General features: G+C 41.1%; 1 protein-coding gene across 1 annotated transcript; it reads right to left on the bottom strand.

Moving 5' to 3' along the window:
• Nucleotides 1-2621: 2621 nt before the first annotated feature.
• UGDH (UDP-glucose 6-dehydrogenase) lies at nt 2622-19902 on the bottom strand. The gene is made up of 12 exons (XM_042808367.1): nt 19653-19902; nt 18812-18980; nt 15859-15960; nt 14325-14525; nt 14042-14239; nt 13426-13573; nt 12154-12248; nt 8907-9037; nt 8068-8201; nt 6828-6919; nt 6628-6738; nt 2622-3874 (listed from the first exon to the last, which is right to left on the bottom strand). The coding sequence occupies exons 2-12, from the start codon at nt 18971-18973 to the stop codon at nt 3764-3766; spliced, it is 1485 nt and encodes a 494-aa protein (XP_042664301.1). The 5' UTR covers nt 18974-18980; nt 19653-19902; the 3' UTR covers nt 2622-3763.
• Nucleotides 19903-21654: the final 1752 nt, after the last annotated feature.

The raw sequence follows: 21654 nt of genomic DNA, 5'->3' as shown, positions 1-21654 counted from the left end.
TTCACAAAGCAGCCATAAAGTATTTTAAGAAACATTCATCTTCCTTGCAATCAGGAAAACATCAGAGTTTTGGGAATATGATTTCAAGTTGACACAGACACTTTAAAAGAATGAATAGTCTTTTTTAGCATCATTACATCAATCTGCTACATGGTGTGAAGCATAATTAAACGTTACGCAGCTGACAGAGAACTGCTGCATCTTGCAGTGACTGCAAGTCTTCAGGTTAAATCAAAGCCAGAGTCTTCATTCAAGAATAATTTTTAAATTTTTTCCCTACTTGATCAATAATTAATACTGGTGTCCCCTTCATTTAGAAAGAAGTATTTGTGCTTCTTTACTACAAGATGTGGCAACTTATTGCAGATGTTCAAATTGCAACAGAAATTCTCAGCTTGAAAGAGAAAAAGCAAGTTATGAAAACTGACTCCAGTATTCCTAAATCAATCAGATAATTGTAAAGCAATGCAGGAAAGCATAATGGATTAATTTCCAATGTTAGTTGTTGAGCAAGATTATAGCACTACTGTAAATTCAAGATCAATAGAAGAACCTCAAGTGATAGAAGTGTAAACTTGTGGGCTAGTACAAAAATCTCACCACTAACTGCTCCTATACTAGTCAGTCAAAAATGTGTTTGTTCTATTCACTTGCAATAATCTTGGCTATCATACCCCTGGAACCAGGCTAGTTTTAGCTGCACAAAGGGTTGAACACGCATACACAGAAGAAAAACAGTGCATCTTGCCTGGCATTTACAATTTGTCTCTGCACATCTTGGGTAGGATTTATGCAGTCTGTATCATACTAGTCATAGGCTTGCATTAAAGCTGGATTTGCTTCAGCTGCTGTATTCCCATTTTTACAGTGAAAAGCAGTGTTACTGTGGGACTGCATTTCATTAAGAACCTCATAAAAAAAGAATCTCAGAGCACAGGAGTCCATTACTCATATTACACAACTCTTATCAAGAGTCTTACATGCTGTAAGATCTCATAGACAAAGACTCAATAGCATTAACACCATCTCTTACATGCACTACTCAAGCCTTCAAAGCAGGAATGCAAGTCATCTCCAATTCTTATTTCCCTGGCAACTGTACTCTGAATATGATGGCTTGTGATTCACAGTGCTGCAAAAGCTTCCGAAGCTCGCTCTTTTGGCCTGCGGTAAGGTTCTCTTGCATATATGCAAAGTAAGTATTGCAGTATCCTGGAGACATGCTCCACCAGCTGTTCAGTCTGGATTTGCCCCACAATCCCAGTGTCCCACTAAAAGAATGCAGCCGGCAAGAAACTAAATAATCTGACTCTCCAAGAAAGCAAGGGAAACACCAGTACCAGTTTTACCCCTTGTTGCTCTTCAGAAAGGATCTGCTGCTTCCCCTTTCCTAGGAAAGGGTAGTTAGGGTGATCCCACTATAACGAACTTGCCATTCTCTATCATCTTTATGATAAAGCCACAAATCACTGTCCATGCTTTGACTAAGTCTGCAGGAGAAACGGGGTAGGAACAGGGGCATAGCACCTAGTCCCTCTGTGTCCTTGTGGAAGCAGGTAAAAAGCCACTGGAAGCCCCAGCGACACTGACCAGCCTTGCAGATTCCTATCAGGAGCAACGCTTCACGCAAGTTTAAATTGTTCATCCATCTACTTCAAAACAGATGAGGACATGACCCATACTGACGCACTACTATTACAGCTCTGTGCAAGTTCCTGAAAAGCATCCCCATTTTCTGAAGCCTCTGCTCACCCCCTCTATTAAGATGAGCCCTGAAGCACTGCTGTGCTACCCTGAACATCATTCAGGACCAGAGATCCTTCGAGCACATCTTGTCAGTACCCTCTTCTTAATCCCCAAGGAGAAGTGACCAGCCTGTCCTCTCGGGTGCTATGGAGGCAGAGGTAGTCAGGAGGATGCCTACCTGCAAAGACAGGGTGATCTACCAGCTGGATTACAATGCTTACAAATACCACAGCTGTATCACAGGGTCATCCCTGCTCTGTGAGTGTTGTACAAAAGCAGCACTAGTGAATCAGAAAGACAAGATGGCATGATGAAAGATGACAGTTTGATTTAAGCCCCCATAGTTCCCACTCACTTTGAGTGGCTTCTGATGCGCTCCTCACAGAAGGATCTTATAATAGGACAAACAGCCTGAGGCACATTTACCCAAAGTGCTGAATGATTGCTGCATAATAAGTCCCTACGCATAATCCATTAACATGCAGAATCTGAAAGCATCTGGTTCAAGGATATGGCTATTTCAGTCAGGTAACCAATTTGCATAGACAATACAAGTTCCTTAAATCTTCAAATATCTGTCTGAAAGCTTAAATTGTATCTACATTTCTGTGAGTAAATAGTTATGATAGAGCTCATTACCAAGACAACACTGGTCTTATGCTCTGTTTAACTACTGATATAGCTATTTGAAGGCACACCTATTGAATTAATCCAGAAGGTATTATGTGACTACTTACAGGACAATTCTCTAACATCCCAACACTACTATTATCCAGCTAAGATGTCTATGCCTTCTAATCTGAAACCTGTTCATGGTCATCCTTCTCTAGCCTCCCCTCCGTTTCACAACCCCATGCAATAAGCCAAACGCAAGCTCTGTCATCTCAAAGACTTTAATAGCACTGGCCAATGGAGAATAATAAAAACAAGTAGAAATACTGAAGGCAAAAACATCAAGATAACATAGGAAGTATTCATTCCTGCTAATTAAATGAGGTAGCAAGCTGACTAATTTATGGGGCTGAATTTTTATTTTTAATAATTTCTTAACAGCAGAGAATAATTTTTGCAGATTCATTAAGAGAGCTGCTTTCAGATGAAGTATGTAAGCAGAAAGGAAGGAAAAAGATAACCATCAGGTAGCTTTGAAGCCAATATTTGCTTTCTACTTGAACTGATTATCAAATTAAGGAAATTCTGCTTAAATTCAATGCTCAAACAAGCAGAATGCTCCTCTGCTGAAGATGGGTTGTATTGCTGTAACTTAGGAAAAACATGCCCCAGGAATCTGTTTAGATCAATAATTTATGTGGCTGCACATGGAATGTAGGCAAGACGACCAAAGAATCAAAAGTGAAGATCTGCCAGTGGATCATCTTATAGCTGCTAGTCCACTGCCATTGATTTCATGATAGATGCCTGCAGAACGATCTGGCCTCCCAGCCGATGCCGTCTGGACCGTGTCAGTGCCAACTGATCCCAGCCAGGTTCGGGGTATTACTGTTGCAGTCAGCTCTATTTTAGGGCTCAACCCCAACCCTACCAAATTCACTTAGAACTTATCTTTTGACTTCAATGTCAGTTAGAGCAAGCATTTAACTGGTCAAATAATTACCCCAAAAGCAAATGAAAAATTGGTGAGACCAAAGTTTCTGATCACTGCCCATAACTGGATTAAAGTACAAAGATATTCTATTTCTTTTGTTTTCATATCACTTGAAACATTTAAAGTGCAGTTTAGGAACATTTCTGGAAGCAGAAATCTGCGGTTTGACGTTAACTTTTCTACTTAAAAGATGATTCATTATTAAAAACAGGTCGGTACCGTCTTCAGTAACCAAAAAAAATTGTTATAAAAATAGAGATTTGAAAATAGACTGAATTCACATGTACCAGGTACCATTTCTAGTGTAAAACTGGTTTCGTTTATGAAAAATATCTTTCCTTAAAAAAAGCATAGGCTTACAGTTATTATCCCTAAGAAGGTCCACAGAATTCCTTCAGTACCTATTAAACATTATACTCTAGGCTTTTTGACAGGTGGGTCCTGCAGGCTGAACTTAGGAATTTCACATGAAGAAGCAAAAGGAATTCTTTTGGCTGACACCTTCTTTCCAATTGTTTCAATCTGAAAGAGAAAACATATTTAGCAAGTGAGTGTGGCAAGCTAACATAATTATGTCAGCCTATGAAGAATCTACAAATTAAATCCAGGACCATGACTATATTTCATGAACGCTAGAATAATACAAGCCACAAAGCACAGTATGCCCAGGGACAGTTTCTGGCATTGGAGTTGCAAAGAGTTTTTTTTTAACAGTCTTTCACAGGTGCCTACTTTGCTTATTTAAAGCTGGGTCTTGCCAATCTGCACATGAATGTGTCCCAGCTTCCATAGGACTATTAGTACAAATATCATAAAATGTTTCTGGATATTCACAAAATGTGGGTTCAGCCTCCTTTGTCTAAAAATGTATAGACAGTAAATAAGGATAAAATCAGTTTTTTCCCCTCCTTAATGCAGTGGGTTGTTTCTGAAACAACGTAACTCTGAAAGGCTAAGGGCAGTCAACTCTATATAAGAGAAACCATGTAACAAAGCCAACACACACAAACCAGGTACTACAAAATTCAGAGAGCGAGAGTGTTCCCCTAATTTCTAGGTCAGATTAATGTAAATCATGAAGGACAGTGCTTGTAGAGGACAAAACACCAAAGCTAGTTGGTGCAGCTCAGTCAACCTGTAAATAAGGAGAGCTGTAGCTTTCCTCTTGAGTAAGTAGTGCAGGTCAGATGCAAAGCACCAAAAGACAAAACACTTCAACTATTTTAAATTTAACAGAAATTTGATGAACACATTCTTGACAGACATCCAAGTTAACCCTGAAAAGTTTTTTTTAAACAGTCATGTTAACTGTATGTACCATATTTGCCCATAAACAGCTTCAATTGACTGGTTAAATCAATTTATACAAGCCTATTCACAAACAGTGTAAATAGTGTAAACAGTGTAAATAGTGTAAACAGTGAGTAGTTTAAGCAGGGGAAAAAATACCAAGAGAGAAAGCCTAGAGCCATTATGCAAGTAGTCACAGTACTCAGGAGTACACAGAATGAAACACAACTGAAACATCCATCTGATCTGGTTTGTAGATTTTGTTCTGATTGTGTCTGGCTGAGATACTTCTATGAGATTATTCAGGGATTTGGTGATTTTAGTATTAGTCAAATTCTGTCTGTTCTAGAAGTGCTTCAAGCCCTTCAATCAAGGCTTACTCTGCTTTCCCCACTTGAGACCTGAGCAATTTCTTCTCAAATCAGAAATTACTTTTCCTAGAATTACAGAGCTTCCCATTCTTATTTCCTGAATTAAGCTTCTACTGTGGAAACAGGTTATAATTGAAATGGTAGGTGTGTTTAGAGTTCTTTAAACTCCAGTTTAAGAAAAAAATTAAAACAGCTCAAATTCATAGATTTGGATTGTATGTAATGGAACTGATGTTGGCATCAAGCTGTCTATGCACTAGCTTTTAACAAGAGCAGTTAGAAAAACTGGGAACCTAAAAAAAATAAATTTTGGGGTTTTCCATTTAGTACAAAATCCTTTTTATTATTTTACACAAATAATATAGGTCAATTGTTGAATGTCTCAGTAATTGTATTCTGGATGAAAAATCTGGGTAATAAACCTGGATGACAAACTCAAATTGTTTAAAAATTCATAGAAGAAAAGTCACCCAAGAGCTATGAAACAAAGGTACAGTCTCTGATTTGGAAAGTCTTTAAGCCACAGACTTCAGAAGAGAAGTTCTAGGAAAGATATCACAGTGATTATAATTTGATACATAATTTGCTATTAGCTTAGCAAATGCTTAGCTAAATTAAGCATTTGCTTCTGGGTCCTTTCTTTGGTGTAAACAAACACCATTGTTTTGATCTTCTGCCTGATAATCAATCACAAAGAACTAATCAATCATCTCATTCAGCCTCTCATGTAACACTTTAGCATTTCACTGACTTATCTTCAGATACATCTTTGCCTACAATGCTTTCATCGCCAATGCCAGCCAACCTTGTGCAGATCTCAGGGAGAAGAGTCCAAAACTTCTCCATAGTCTGTCCAAGTAGAGAATCTCACTGGCTGATAAACATTTGTGGAATTACACCTTGCAGTCTCATGCCTTCGGTAAACCTGCTTATCTTTTGTGAGAGCAAAAAGGGTGTTTACAGCTTACATTTACTTCTGAAGGAAGTGTGTTTTGCTGTCCTGTTACTGTCAATTTTAAATGCTGCTTTTTCTGATGGTGATGTTAAAATGAGTTTCTAGGAAGGGGCTGTGGCACAGGTTATAACATAAACCAAACACTACGCTCAGCCCTTCTGCTGGTGGTAGCAGCAAAGACTGCAGGACCTGAAGAAACTGTGAAGGGGCTAGTTTTGGTAATCCTGCTGATTACCTAGAATGAATTTAGGAGTGAGATTTAGCCATTTTTTACAACTCTCTCATAACTCTGCATGATTTCTCCAGTCCAAAGAGGGACAGAACAGTATTCAGATGTTAGGTTTATGGTTGGACTCGACCTTAAAGGTCTTTTCCAACCTAAATGATTCTATGATTCTAAGGCATGCTTATACTGCTGAATGTTGATGGCAAAGTCTAACGTAGCTTGGATTTTAACAGAGCATCAGTCTACAAAAATAGTACGTTAATGGAGGAAGACAGCACTAGTGAAGAAAGTTAAGTACAGATGGGTTTAGATTTAAATCCTCACATGAAGGGTTTTTTTCCCCTGCTACTCAGTCACTGCAGAGGGAGAGAGAGCAAGAGGGAAGAGATCATAAGGACAGAAACATAAGCAGCAGCAACACTCAGCTGATTACCTGGAAGCCGATGACTTGTAGCTCATTGTGAAGATCATCTAGAACTCTCCTACCATCAAAGATAAATGCAGGCTTCAGCATCTTCTTATGAATACATTCATAATCCAACTCCTGTAAAGGGCAATTAAAGCAGATAGAGAGAGTGTTATGCTACTTATTTATTCTTTTTTTCTTTAGTTTAAATTATAGATAACATTTACCTTAAACATGTCCCATTCAGTGCAGATTACGAGGGCATGAGCTCCATCACAGGCTTCATAGGGATCATTACTGATAGTGACCAACCGAGACACTGTAACAGAAGGAATATAAAGTTTTATTCCACACACATCTTTAGCATCAACCTGGTGCATTCCTGGCAAATAAGTCTCCTTCCTTGACCTGCGTGAACAAGGAATTTCAAGTCATTCACCCAGTGATGTTTTCTATCAAGACATTTGTCACTTTGATTTCACTTATTTAAGTGAAAGCAGCTTGTACCTGGCAACTGAATAGAGTCAGAGCACTTAAATGTTTGAAGTTAAGCACTCAAATTTGATTTAAACAGTCAAGAGCATCTCTAGAACTAGAAGTTACTACAGAGCATTCAAATGCCAACTCTCACAAAGGTCACAAAGGCCTGTACAATAGCAGCACACCACAGTTCCTATTTAACACCCAGTTCACACTAGAAAAGATAGACATGGCTTCATCCCCTGACTGCCTCAGCAGCTACCTAGAGGCAACCCTCCACCCAGCTCTAATTCAAGGGTATGTCAAATAATGTACACCCTTCATTTCACTGCTAATTTTCCTCCATTCTCTTCAACTCTAGAAGCCAGATCCATCCTTCTTCCTCATCCATCCATCATCTCCATTCTCCCCCTCCCTAATAAGGAAAGAAGACAAAAATCCCAAATATCCCCTCACTCTCCCTAAGAAATTTCTAGTCATATATGATTACTTTAAAGTCTTCTTGACTTTAAGGGAACAGATTAATTTGGAAGTGATATGGGGGAAGGGAGAATGCTCTACAGTGAATTCCAGAAGGATTTCCTCATTTGTACATTAGATATGCAAGTAAGAACTAAGGCAAGATAAGACACAGGACACAAAGGAGCTGACAGAACAACACTAGTCTCTTCTACTTCTGGGCATTCTTCTTTCCCTTCCTTTTAATTATGTAGAGAAAATTCTCTGCATGTATTCAAATGAATATTTATCATAAGAAAAATATACAACAGTACAGAATTAGCATTTATCTGTAAAAGCTACGGTGAAAGGGGGAAAAGTTACAGTAATCTTCTGAGCTTTGACAATCTAATGAGTGTAACCAACAGCCACATCACTGACATGGTGAAAATGTGAAAATTAATTTATTGTATTTAAACAGATCTTGTGTATTTTGACAATAGGGTGGGGAGGGAAGGGGAGAAATAAACTTTACTTGAGCATTCTTACCTTGGTTGTCTTCTGAGACTCCTGGATGTGAGAGATCCAAGATTATTTGTTCCTTAGGTACTTTAGGATCATAGATATGGAGTTTTGCTCCTTCATCCATTAAATACTTGCTAATGTAGATACTGGATGACTCCCTAGGGAAGTGAATCAATCAGTTAAAAGAACCAGGTGGCATGTTCTAAGTAATGAAAGTCTTCAAGTGTCATGGTATGCAATGACAGAGCTTTTATACCAGTTTTACATTAACCATCTTAGTGGTAATCCATGCCAGCAAACTTTAAATCTTGAGGGACACCAGGCAGAGTAATATGAAAAACAAGTTTACATCTTGCTGAATCATGAAGGAGATACTAAGTCCCAGGACTCCTATTGACCATAATCAACATGGCATCAAGCTTATAAGCATTCCCCACAAACTGCAGTTGGAGAGTTGTATCGAGTCTGAACTTTACAGGAAAACAAAATTAACCACCTTTTGGAAACAAAGCTAAAACTTTGGTTTCACATACCATTTAGAACGAATAGCAAAAATGTTTGCATTCTTTTCTGTGGAGAATGGAAGGACTATCGAAATCTATCTTTGCTCACGCAAGTTAATAAGGACTAGAGTTGTCTGCTCTAGCTTCTGAATGTTTCAGGTATGTTGCAGAGGTCAAGAATCAATTGCCTCACCTATTTAAGACAGATTAATCCTTGTTACAAACAAATGCAGTCATAAGGGGTTAAGGGTCCCACATCTGATCTATTTTTATTAATGCAATTCAACTGAGGGTGTTTAGGTGTACAGCTGGTGACAAGTGGAGGGAATCCACATTAGCGAACTGAATTCACTTTCTTACCTTGTGTCCCCAGTATCCTTTTTGAATGCAAACCCTAAAATAGCAATCTTCTTATCAGTGACAGTATTGAACAAGCTGTCAATAATGCGGGAAGCAAATCTTCTTCTCTGATAGTCATTCATGTCTATTACCTGAAAGTATATCAAACATGATGGTCCAGAAGGGAGCCATTTTAATCTATGAACAGATTCTGTTAACAGTTGAGCCAAGCTACCCACACATAAGTTTAATAGAGGCTTAAAAGAGAAAGCCAAGTGTTTTTACTCAGTATCATAAGTAACTCAAGGATAAATTTAGTTAGCTTATCAAATTCTGAGTCAAATCCCATTTTAATCAGTGATTGTAGATGAATATACACACATACTATCATGCATTATCTAGTTCAAAGGCTAGGGTTTTTTTCAGATTGCCCCCTTTTTTTTTTTTTTTTAAGCCATTTCAGTGTTAAGAGTACTTGGTGTCACATGGACATCCCATTGCCAGACCTACACTTCCTTACATGCCATGTATAACAACTGTGAAAACATTTTTAGCCTTTTTAATCCACACTAACAGACTTCAATAAACAAAACTACTGTGGTTAAACCAGATTTTTAAGTGCCTCACTTTTGTTATTGCATGAAATGGGTTCACTCACTCGTAATTGTTCCTGTACTTTCCCCCAGCCTGCTTCACACTTTGATCTCCAGCCCTTAACACACAGAGGGCACTAGATCTCTAGTAGAATAGGAAGGTAGGTTCTCCCACCTAGTCAGTGTTCAGTGTGGACTGAAAAGAGCTACACCTCCCTCTTGATTTTGAGACTTTCAACTCAAATCAATAATTAACAGCAGCAGCCTATGAAAGATAGGGTATAAGCTATATAGTAGTTTAGTGTGAAACAGATTTCTTTTAGTAAAAGAAATAAAAGCAGTGAGATTCATGCAATTCAACATATGGTGGTGATAGGAAACAAAGGTAACAGCTGACAGGGTAAGAAGGACACATTTCTTTCTGTAGGTATGTTTTCAAGGAATGAAGATTTCAGTAGGAGAGCCACATCCTGCCTAAGGGCCAGAGAGAATACAAGTTAGGATTCTGATGCTGCTCTGATCGTCATATCCTCCAGAATTTGCATCCTGTCCTCAGACCAGTCTGAGGTCTTCCATGTGCATGCACTGGGATGAGCTGCTGACAGAGCAGTGCTCAGGCCACGAAGAAGGGGCTCACACAGTGGCTTATATGGGTGCACATACGTGTGCATTACACAACTTGACCAGTGTGGACTGAGGCAGATAGATCTCTGCAAAACAACAGTGCTCGGAGGAAGCAGAAGTTGCAGGTAAGGGGTTGTACTACATGAGCATAGCACTTTACCTTAGCCTAACTCTGCAGCAGCTGTTCTTACTATCTGATTTGTCCACAGCTTAAATAAGCCATATAGAAACACTGCAAAGAATTGCTCTTAAAACATAGTAAGAGAGCATAAAAGCCTTAAAAGCACATTAAACTAGTTTGTTTACATTAACAATGCAACCTTTTGGGCTTTTGTTAAATAAAAAACCCACCTCCACACAGAGCAAACCGTAAGTGTTCCTATGCCTTTGGGTTGCCAAGATACCAAGTAGGTTGCATTTTGAGAAGGACCGTTGTGATCTCAAAGGACAGAGCCAAACCAATTTGTCTCTTTCAAGACAGTATTAATTCTTCCCTACGCACTGGATTATCAGTGAGGTAACATGGTTAATTCCTGCAGCTCCTGCTGCCGCAGGGATTGTCTGTTGTCTGCTTACATCTTATACTGAGTAAAAGCAGTAGTTCTTGAAGCAATATCAGAACCTAAGGCACCTGTTCTTTCCTACTGTGCCAATGCATCCAAGTCCTACACTGAACCAAACCTCTCCTGGATGTTTACACAAGGTTCATACAGTATGCTAGTCTTTCTTCACTGACGGGACTGCAATACCTCTCCACCATGGACTAGACCATCCTAATTAAGTACATTTTTAAGGAATATGTCAGCCTGAACATCTTCAGAGGCAGACAGCATAAACCCTATGCCTTCCCTGTCCCAAGCAATTAATGTAAGAGTTATAGTTGCAAGCAAGTAACTAGGCTGCTGACTAGTCCCTGTCTGGAGGTTAAACTATCTGAACAGGATATAAAAATCACTGGACATCACAGATAATGTAAGAAGCTGACAGAAGTCACAGATAGCACTGTGAGAGATGGCTGAGTTTTACAAGCGGTTACGGGGGAATTATGAGTGAGATCCAGCCAAGCTTCAGATAGTTGGAAGGGAGGAGTAGGGACCTTTTGGGGAATAGAACCTTGTGAAGCCAACAGAGCCTAAGTAACCCCATCAGCAGTACCATGTGGCCTAGGTAATGGCATAAGGAATACCAGACTTCAGTATTGACATAGAACAACTGACCAATGATGAAAAAGTAATTACAGGCAGGTTGTTTATTTGGCATGGAAAAGAGTGAGGGGGAAAAAAGGCTAGACAAGAGGAAGATTAAAAAAAAAAAAAAAAAAAGGAAAACTACTAATAAGGTAGGCAAATCATGTGCTTGGTATTCTAGGGGCATCTGCTAGGCAGCCTTGTACTTGATCACCACAGCATAAATCAGGAAAATAAACCAAAGCTGTTCTTTTGACCACACCATATATTACAAAGGTGCTTCCTCAGTCAGGACTGGGAAGATGGGTGAGGTGCTTTCACTGGTTAATAGGGAAACACTTGCTAGTACAGACTGAGCATCCTGGTATTGCTGCATTGGTGCTAGGCCTGAGAGATCCACATCTTCCTAACCATTCCCAACATTAACCAGGGAACAGCAGCACCATGTTTATTTAAAAGAATAGCAGGTTCTGCTGAGTTCTTTCAGAAAAGGAACTGTAAAAGTAGACCCTGGGGAAAAGACCATAAGCTCCGAATTCAAAGTGAACAGACATAACCAAGTGCAAGAAGAAGACAGGAGTCCAGATATGCTTGTACTTCACATTTTCTACTGTTACTTCTAGACAACTTCCCAATCCATTTGATCCAGACAGCTTAAATCACCCCAAAAAATCCTAGGCACACACAGGTGTTAAATTCCAATGTTAGGCTGAGGGCCCTAAAATGTAAAGATCAACATTAAGGTATCCGCTCCTTAAAGCTGAAACACAGGTTATATGTGGACAATGCTCAAAAACTCTGTGCCTGAAAAGTGAATGCTGAAGAAACACCACCCCCTCAAAAAAATTAGTGAAGAACTTGTACCTGTTGCCAGTAGCGGGCTACTTCAGGTAAGTTCAGTGCCTCACAGAGATACACTAAGTTCAAGACATCCTTCTGAAAACAGCTACCTCCAAATCCTAAAAGAGAAAATGGTTATTTTACAGGTCACTAACATACTATTCTAACCCAATCACTGGAATAAAGTAGTTTTTGACAATAATTGACATAGTCAACATTGTAATTTTTCCCAGTATTTCACTGCTAGCAAATGAAAATCTGAAGAATCTCTCAAAATTCAACTCCTGGACCTCCCTACTTTGTTAAAATCTGCTTCAGGTGCCACTGAAGCCAATGGAAGTTTTAACCCAGCCTCAGGGAAACACACAATAAGATAGCCTCTATGGTTTTCACTATTACAAATGAGTGGACAAGCTCCTGAGTTTGCTCTCCCCCTCCTAGAGACTGAGATTAATATTTCTCAGAACAAGTATGACAAGATTAGGTTCTTTCCTCCCTCACCCACAAATGGATATTTAATAATTGCCAAGAACCAAAGATCACCACAGCTGACTAAGGGAGAACTGAGACAATTAGAGGGATCCTTGACCCCTAGAACTTTGCTCAGCAGAGTCCCAGAAGAAACACATTGTAGAAGGAATTATAATAACCTAATAGGAATTTCAGTAATGTATTTGTTATCTACTTTTCACTCTTGCATAGACTCTAGGACAGGTTATATTTAATAAGGTTATTTTAAACTCACACTTTCTCTTTCTAGCATGAAAACTGTAACCATACAGACAGGTTTTAGTCTTGTTCCATAAATTTGAAAGGTTGGTGTACTGATCACCACTTTATCACACCTTACTCTCCAGTAAATCTAAACCACTGAATTCATCCTACAAATCAGAAGTTGCCATCACACATTCTGACCTAGAGGCATCCCCTTCCTCAGGCCACTGGCAGCAACTCCCAAACAAAATCGCAGCAGTTACAACTGGGAAGACATCTTGGAGAGCACTATCATCAGTGATGCTTCAGAAAAAATGCAGCTTTTCTTTCCAGTGTCCCAAGCATGATAAACCATACATTCTGAACTCTCAGGTTTCAGATTGCCAGGGTCCAAGAGCAACCTCAGTCCTAGACGTTTTACCAGAAAAACTGATTTATGATAGTACTCTACAGCAATATTTTCACACGCACATGCTGTAGAAGATTTTAGAGTATCAGATCACTTCAAAACACTACTAGTAGATCTATTGCCCTATTAAACAGAAGCCCAGAAGAAAAAAAAAGGAGGAAATTTTCATTTACCAACACTGGCTTTGAGAAACTTATTTCCAATTCTTTGGTCTGTTCCAATAGCTCTTGCTACTTCTTCAACATCTGCTCCTGTAGCTTCACACAGAGCACTGATTGAGTTAATGCTGCTGATTCTTTGGGCAAGGAAAGCATTAGCTGCCTGTAAAAACAAACATGGTAAAAAGAACTTGATTTTTCCCCGGATGGGAGTTACTACTGGAAGGATTACTTTAGTATCTATGTAACTCTGTCGAGATACAAAATGGTAACATAACTAGTTCAACACATAAATGCCAGTTTATTGGATCTAAGCAAAACAATGTAATGCTTAATTTGCAGAGTTTGAACCATTTTATGATGGCAACCAGTTTCTGCAGCACTGGAGGTTACTCTTAGTCATAAATAACACAGAAATAGAAAAGAGAAAAGGATTTCATAGAAAGTTGATACCATCTATTAGCTCAGCTGAGATAAATGGAAAAAATTAATATCCTTTGACACACACACTGGGCCCTCCCAACCTCATCTGTCTTTCCTAGCTGCATCACTCTGTCAGTGAACTGCTTCTGAGCTTTGCCTCACTTACACCCTTTGCTCACTGCAGACAACAGCACTGAGTAACACTAACCAGTTTAGAAAGTTCTGATGACCAGGTATTGGTCGTGAGGATTTTTTCCTTGGGCACCCAGTGCTCGTAAACAGCACAAAGAGCACGGACAGCTTTCTGCCCCTCTGGAGAATCATCTCCGCCGATAAGCACTCTGTCTGGGTTCTTCAGGTCCTTGATGGCTGTTCCTTCTGCAAGGAACTCTGGGTTAGACAGCACCTACAGGCACAGAAATAAAGAACAACAGATAAAAGCCAAAAGCAACAGCCAGCCTTTAAATATACAACTCAAGGACTATGCTTACCTGCAAATCCAAGTTAGGCTTAGTATTAGCATCAAATATGCGACGAATGCTCTCTGCAGCACGTACTGGAACTGTGCTTTTCTCGGTGACAATTTTATAGCCATTTGAATTTTGTACAATTCGTCTAGCGCAAGCTTCAATGTATTTCAGATCAGCTGCTCGGCCTTTTCCCATCCCATAGGTCTTTGTTGGAGTGTTAACCTAGTTACAAATACATGGAGCAGGTAGAAATGTTACATGTCTCTTACACAGGAAGTACTGACAAGGTGAAATAGTTAAGAATGACAGACCTTTTCCTTCCCAGAGTCCAGCTTGCTTCTACCCCAGAATTAGTCTAGTTACCGTATCAGATGCACAACTGTTAGCTTTCTCAATTACCCATTTTGTCTTCTAAAGAGAGCTCACTGGCCTCTAGTCAAATAGAATTTCAACAAGAGTAATTCATAGCAGCTCTACAGGCTTTGGTGAAACACAGTCCTTATTCTGGAAACACCAGTAATTTCTTCATGATTACAGCCAGCCATCTTTTGTTTTCTGTTCCACATTAGGAGTGAGAAAATTCACATAAGAATCTTGCAACTAGTGATGCAGTTATAGTTTAAGCCCACTTTGCAGTGAAACCTAAGCGTAGGGCTGCTGAAAAGTGCTATACTGAAGTACACAGAAAAGGCAACATGAGGGAAAATACGTCATTTAGATTAAGACAGAGAGTCCTTTTCATCACAAACTGAAAGGAGAAAAGGCAACAACATGTAAAACACAACAGCATGTTTTAAGCCAAAGACAGGTGGCAATATATGGGCTGTATTAGTGGCAGTCATCCAGCCAAGTAGCATTCATTTTAGACTTAATGAATGGAGAAAAATACTATCAGAAAGAGAGCTCTGTACTGAGGTGCCCTAACAAAGAGCAGCTCTCAAGAAAAGAGGGACTTAAGTAACAAAAAAGCCTCAATTGTCATGAATAGCAACCAGTTCTTTTGGATTCTGCATTAGGAACAATGTTCTAGATTACAAAAGGTCACTGTTTATGTATAGTAAAGCTAGAAAACATTAAAGCCAGTCCCTCTTCCATTAATACACTGGTTTTTAAGTGCTTCTAGAAATAAGTCATCTTTGTAACCCAATAATCAGTATGACTTCACATCCCTACCTAGGAACCATATCAATATTAAAGTCCCATAGATTTCAGTAGTATACTGCAATGACAGATCTGCACTATATTCTGCTCTAAGACTCCATACATCCAACCAAGCTAAATGTCTCCATTATCATTTTCACTTAGAGCCTGTTCATTTGTCAAATGTTCTACTGGCTATAAGAAACAGTTAAAAATAAATAAATAAAAAAATTACTTAACACTTTTCCCACGGTACACAAATTCAAGGAGAAAATTGTGACAGTGACATAACATTGCTAACAATCTATTTGACAAAACAAAAGTCTCTTCCTAATATTACAGCAACATAATGATTTGACAAGGAAAAAAAAAAAAAAGACAAACACACACAACTACCTTTTCCCCCTAAACTTACAGAAATAAACACAAGATCAGCTTCTCTAATGGCATCATCAATACTGGTGGAAAAGAAGAGGTTTCTTCCTCGACATGATTCTACCACTTCTTTTAACCCTGGCTGAAAAAAGTAGAAAAAAATAAAGCAGTTAAGGTTAATATAGCTAGAAGAACAGTAAACTGCATATCATTTCAGATACAGAATGACTTTTTTTTTTTCTTCAGTGTGGCATGTTTTCAGTCTGCCAGATGTAAAGCTTATGTTGATTTACACAGTGAAAAAAATAAGACCCTTTCTTATTCAAAACATTCAAAATAGTGTCACAAAACTTCCAGCCACACTGAACTGTTCTTTGCACAACCAGATCTTGGACTCCAGTTATTCCCATGCTCAATTCTATTATCATGAGCAACAATTAAAGAAATATCTGTAGTGTGATGTTAAATAGATTCAAGAAGTACAGTCTTATAATATTCCCTAGATTGCAAACAGAAGAGGTGGTCCCAACTCTCCTTTTCCCTCAGAGATTCCCTGATCTCCTCAGCATTAGACGTACAACTGATTCAGCACAAAACAAAAAAACACAAAGAAGTCTTCCATCAAATTAGCAAGCCCAGATCCAGTGAAAGAAAGGCAGTGGAGAGACACAGGATAAGGACCACTCCTTTTGGCAACCATCCATCTTTGGACCAGACTAAACTTATCATGGCACCACATCTGCACTGTGGAAGAATCACAGGCACAATTTGGTGAGATTCTTTCCACAGAAATGTACTGTGCCATAACACCTTCCCTTAACACCTCCACTCAGACAAAAGGAGCAGGAGGTCATGTGTACGTGAGCAATCCTCTGTATTAGAACAGTCTACAAAACAATTTAACTAAGACATAGTTTTCATAGATAAAAGAAGCCTTAACTTTCTGTTTGAAAAAATGAAGTCATACACTGTAACCTGGCAATCAAATCTCCAACTTGAGAGATGCTTATCATGACACAAGATACCTGTGTAAGTGCCAGAAAGGCAAAGGTTCACTGGAGGGAGAGAGAGAGGAAACTAATCAGAAGCTTTCTTATTGTCCTGGTTTTGGCTGGGATACAGTTAATTTTATTCCTAGTAGCTGGTACGGTGCTGTGTTTTGGAGTTAGTGTGAAAATAATGTTGATAGCAACAACTAAAACACCAATGTGTTAAGTAGCGCTTATCCCAAGTTAAGGATTTTCCAGTTTCCCATGCTCTGCCAGTGAGCAGGTGCACAAGAAGATGAGAGGGAGCATGGCCAGGACAGCTGAGCCAAACTAACCAAAGGGATATCCCACACCATAGAGCGTCATGCTCAGCATATAAACTGGGGAGTTGGCTGGGGGGCAGAACACTGCTCAAGCATTGGTCAGCAGGTGATAAGCAACTGCACTGTGCATCATTTGTCTTTTCTTAGTTTTTTTTTTTTTTTAATTATATTCCTTTTCATTAAAGTTATTATACTTTATTTTAGTTAAACTGTTTTTAACTCAACCCTCAAATTTTACTTTTTTTTTTTTCCAATTCTCCTCCCCATTCATCCGACTGGGGTGGAGGGTGAGGACACACACTTACGCAAGACATTTTTGCTGTCTCACTTTATACCAAATACCGATTTAAAAGGAAAACAGAGGTCAGCACAGGCAGAATGTGTTATAACCCATCAAATGTTTCAACTATGGTCTTACTGGGATGTAAATAGAAAGTCAGCCCACTAGACAATTTCTGACATCAGAATCAAAAAACCCAAAACAAAAAAAATACAAAAACCTCACTGTGCAATGACTCAATTTTACAACAGGCTGAACTAATTCTTGGCAGTTTTTGTACATTCTTCGTATGCAAAGGACACCATTCCAGGAAACAGATGTTGGGAGTTTGGGTTTGTTTTAGTTTTTTTAAACATGCCAAGACTAGCTCCACTTTAACTCATTCAGTCTAAGTGTTTATAGAAAACAAAATACTTGTTTTCATGATCTTTATTCATGTCTCACCTGCTAATCTGAGAATTATACATATTTTTCTTGAAATATGTATGACAAAGGAGGTCTGCTCATCTTCACTTACTGTGTCACAGTATGGGTTTGGTTTTAAGAGGAAATGAAACTGCATTAGTGTTACAGCACAGGCAGGATTCAAAAGATTTCTTATAGCAAAAGAGTAACTGTTTGTACCAGGAAACATCTTGTCTTTGAGACCCAAGTGAAAGTAAGTTTTCACTCTCCTTAAAGAACTCAAACCTGTAAAAACTCTCTCTCACGAGAGAATGAAGGAAAGGAAAAAGAGATCTATTCTTTAAGGGTGAAAAAGAATGAAAAATATCAAGCACTAAGAGAAGCAAAATAGAAAAATGCTCTATATATCTTCAAATTAAAGTAATTCTGTAGTGAAGGAATGACAGTGTGATACATTTAAAAGTCATTTTTATCTGGCCTAGTCTTCCCAGGCCAGATTGGAGGTTTACAGTACAATTGTATCAGGAACATGACTGTACCCATCTTACAACATGGTTAAGGTGGGCACCACAGATTGGATATTGGCAGCATTCAGAATGGTAATAAAGCTTACCACTCAGTACTACTTATTCATATTGTGCTAGAAGGCATCAGATCATATCTTTAACTGAGTAAGAGGACTATGTTATGATTAAATCAGGTCCCAAAAGAAAGTCAGCACGATTTAGCACAATTGACTATATACACACAATTATGTTTTTTCTTACTGGGCCCTTCATACATAATCCTTAACTACCTGCCTGCACCAGACGTATTAAATTATTTTAAAAATCTAGTTTAATGAGCACTAGTGATAGCTGTTCCAGAATACCCTTTTTGAAGGGCATCACTGTACTAATCAAGCTTCAGAAGTGGGCCATGGGGAAATGCCATGTGGTGGGAGAGAAGCAAATGCAACACTAGCTGGAAGAAGAGACAATGGCAAGACAAGTTTACCTCATAGATCGGGAGTGTGTCTGAATTCCAGGCATTGATTCTGGCTTCATTGACATCCACAACAGTAACTTTGATATTGGGACACATCTGTGCAATAACACTACAGGTTGGCCCACCGACATAACCAGCACCAATGCAGCAAATCTTCTTAATTTCAAACATGATTGCTCTAGGGTAAGGAAAGGGGAGGGAAGGAGAATCAGGAGTTATCAATGAAAATACTGGCCAACAATTCAAGAAAACGAGAATATTAATGATTTGAGATTTTATGATCCTGCCGCCGAGAAAAACATTTCCTTACAGCAGTTGCTCTCTCCCGCCTGGGAAGCTGCCCGGCTGCAGGAGAGCCGGCGCCCACAGACCGCCGAGAAAGCGCTTTCGGGGGCCGCTGTGAAGCCGGCGAGCGTCAGCCCCGGACCCCCGGGCCGGGGGGCCGCAGGTGCCGCCACAGCCCCCGCTAGCAGCGGGGATCGCCGCCGCTGGCATCGCGCAACCGGAGGGACCGGCGCGGCCCCGGGCCGGGCAGAGCCGAGCCAGGCCAGGACCCCCGGGCCGGGCCCGGAGCTTCCTCGGCCGGGAAACGCGCCGTCAGCGCGGAGGCCGCAGCTCCCCCCTCCTCCCCGGCGGAGGGAGCGGGCCGGGAGCCGACCCCGCTCCCCGCCATCCCCAGGAGCCCCGGCGGGAAGGGCCGCAACCCGGCCCCGCGCCTCGGGGGGCGGCAGCCGGCGGGAAAGGCCGCCACGGCCCCGGGGAGCCCCCAGGGAAGGCAGCGGGGGGGGGGGGGGGGGGCGTGTGTGGGGGGACTCGCGGCCAGCACTGAAGCCGCAGCCCGGACACTTACCGCGGGCGGGCGCGGTGCTGCCGGAGCGCTGCGGTAAGGATGCTCGGCGGGCTCAGGGCGACGCTCCGCGACGAGGGGAGCGGCGGCGGCGGCGGCTATTTAAAGGGCCGCCGCGGGGCCAAGGCGGCTGTTTCATCCCGGGGACGCCGAGCGAGGCCGGCCCCGCCTTTCTCCCTTCTTTCCCCCGGGGCGGGGGAAGCTGCGGCCGCCCCGCCGCCTCCCCGCCCCGCCGCGCCGCCGGCGAATGGGCGCGGGACACCTCAGGCGGCGCCGGCGGCCGCGCAGGCCCGGCCCGGCCCCGCCGCCGAGCGGGGGCCGAGGGGCCGCAGGGACCGGCTGGGGCTGGGGCGGCCGCGCCTCGGGCCTGGGCCTGGGCCTGGGCCGCCGCCTCCCTCGGGCGGGGCCGTGGCCCACAGGGCCCCTTCCCTCCCCATGCGTCGGTTTTGGGGTTAATACACCTCGTTCCTGCTCCCCCCCCCCGCTTTTTCTCTTTTTTTTTTTTTTTTTTTTTTTTTTTTTCCCGTCATGGCTGGTGGCTGCTCTCGCTGCTTCTTTCAGGGAGAGGGGTCTAAGCTGCGGCCTGGGCCCCCCGCGCTGCCCGGCCCCCAGAGACGGCGGTGAGGGGAGCGGGAGCTCGGGGGCTTCAGCGGGGTCCCTCGCTGAGCTGCTCCCCTCACCTGCCCCTGGGGAGTTTTTGTAAGGGAAATTAATTTGGGTGGTCAAATACGCTTGTGAGTAATTTTTGGTCCTTCAGCTATGCTGATTGTCAAACACAAAGCTCAGTGTTCCTCCTCTCTCCTCTAGTGTAGCGCTGTCTCAACAAAAATAATAGAAACGTAGGGAGGTAACAGTAGAATACAGTGTTTAAAGTCCAGATTGCAAACATTGGCAGAGTAAGTAAATACAAGCTTGCACTGTCTTGCCCTTGTGATCAGGGCACTGCCCAGGGATCTCTTGCCTAGTTGTATGGAAGCTCTCAGATAATATTCTTGCTTTTTGTGTAGAAGTGATACGTTATTAGTATACTTCATCTGGCTTTGGGAGCAGAAAGACCATAAGAAATCTGCCATCTTTTCTAATCCAGTGCATTCAAGTTCACTTACACTGCATCTTTGAGAAGCTGGTGTTTTGTTTTGTTGTTTTTTTGTTGTTTGTTTTTTGTTTTTGTTTTTTTTTTTTTCTGCGTTTGCAATTCTGCAGCCATTTATGCTTTCAACAGATTACAATTTCTATGTTTAATGTTGCCAAATTAGGAGGATAATATATGTATGTCCTTGTTAACAATGTGAACAAAGTAATGCCTTGTTCTTATATGGCATTTTCATCCATAGATGTTAAAGTATATAAAAAAGGAATTGGAATAATTGTTTCTGTTTTATATTTTACTCTGTTACTATTTTACTCGGGAGGATCTGATCTTTCCTTAGAAGAATCTGTGCCTATTTAAGAGAGTACATGCTGTAACTCACTGGTCTTTTAGAAATGGTACTATAAAATGTGTGTTTCTACTGAAAGAGCCCACTGAGGTTTTCAGTCTCAGTGCAGGATCCTAGCGGAGTCAGTGTGGTTAGCTAAAGAACTGCCTGGCAAAGGTGCCGGGTTCGCCATGTTTATGCTGAAGTAAAAACAAGTAATGCCTTGTCCCCTTGCTAATTTGCACATATGTCTCAATTTTGAACACATCCTTTTTTTTTTTTTTCCAGGGAAGCCCAGGCATAGCAAATAGAAGCTGAGTCAGCTCTCACTACTGAGACAGTCTTACCTATACCATCATCTTCAAAACCCCTGTCTATCTCCTGAGGTCTCAGAATAGTCATAAATGTATACATCTAGACTACTAAGCATCTGGTCCCTCTGTATGTGCCTGTTGCTATCTCAGCAAGGCCAAATCCACTTCAGATCCTTCACATGGTCCCCCAAGGGTGTTGGGATGGTAAGTATGCTCAGTGTCTGCCTGACAAACGAGGAGTGGATTTTCTAAAGACAGCAGTAGTTGCTGTGT

The sequence above is a fragment of the Tyto alba genome, unplaced genomic scaffold (genome assembly GCF_018691265.1).
Source record: "Tyto alba isolate M040663 unplaced genomic scaffold, T.alba_DEE_v4.0 Super-Scaffold_6, whole genome shotgun sequence".
Taxonomy (NCBI): Eukaryota; Metazoa; Chordata; class Aves; order Strigiformes; family Tytonidae; genus Tyto; species Tyto alba.
The sequence above is the reverse complement of the archived record's forward strand: the minus strand, read 5'-3'. Positions and strand labels throughout refer to the sequence as shown.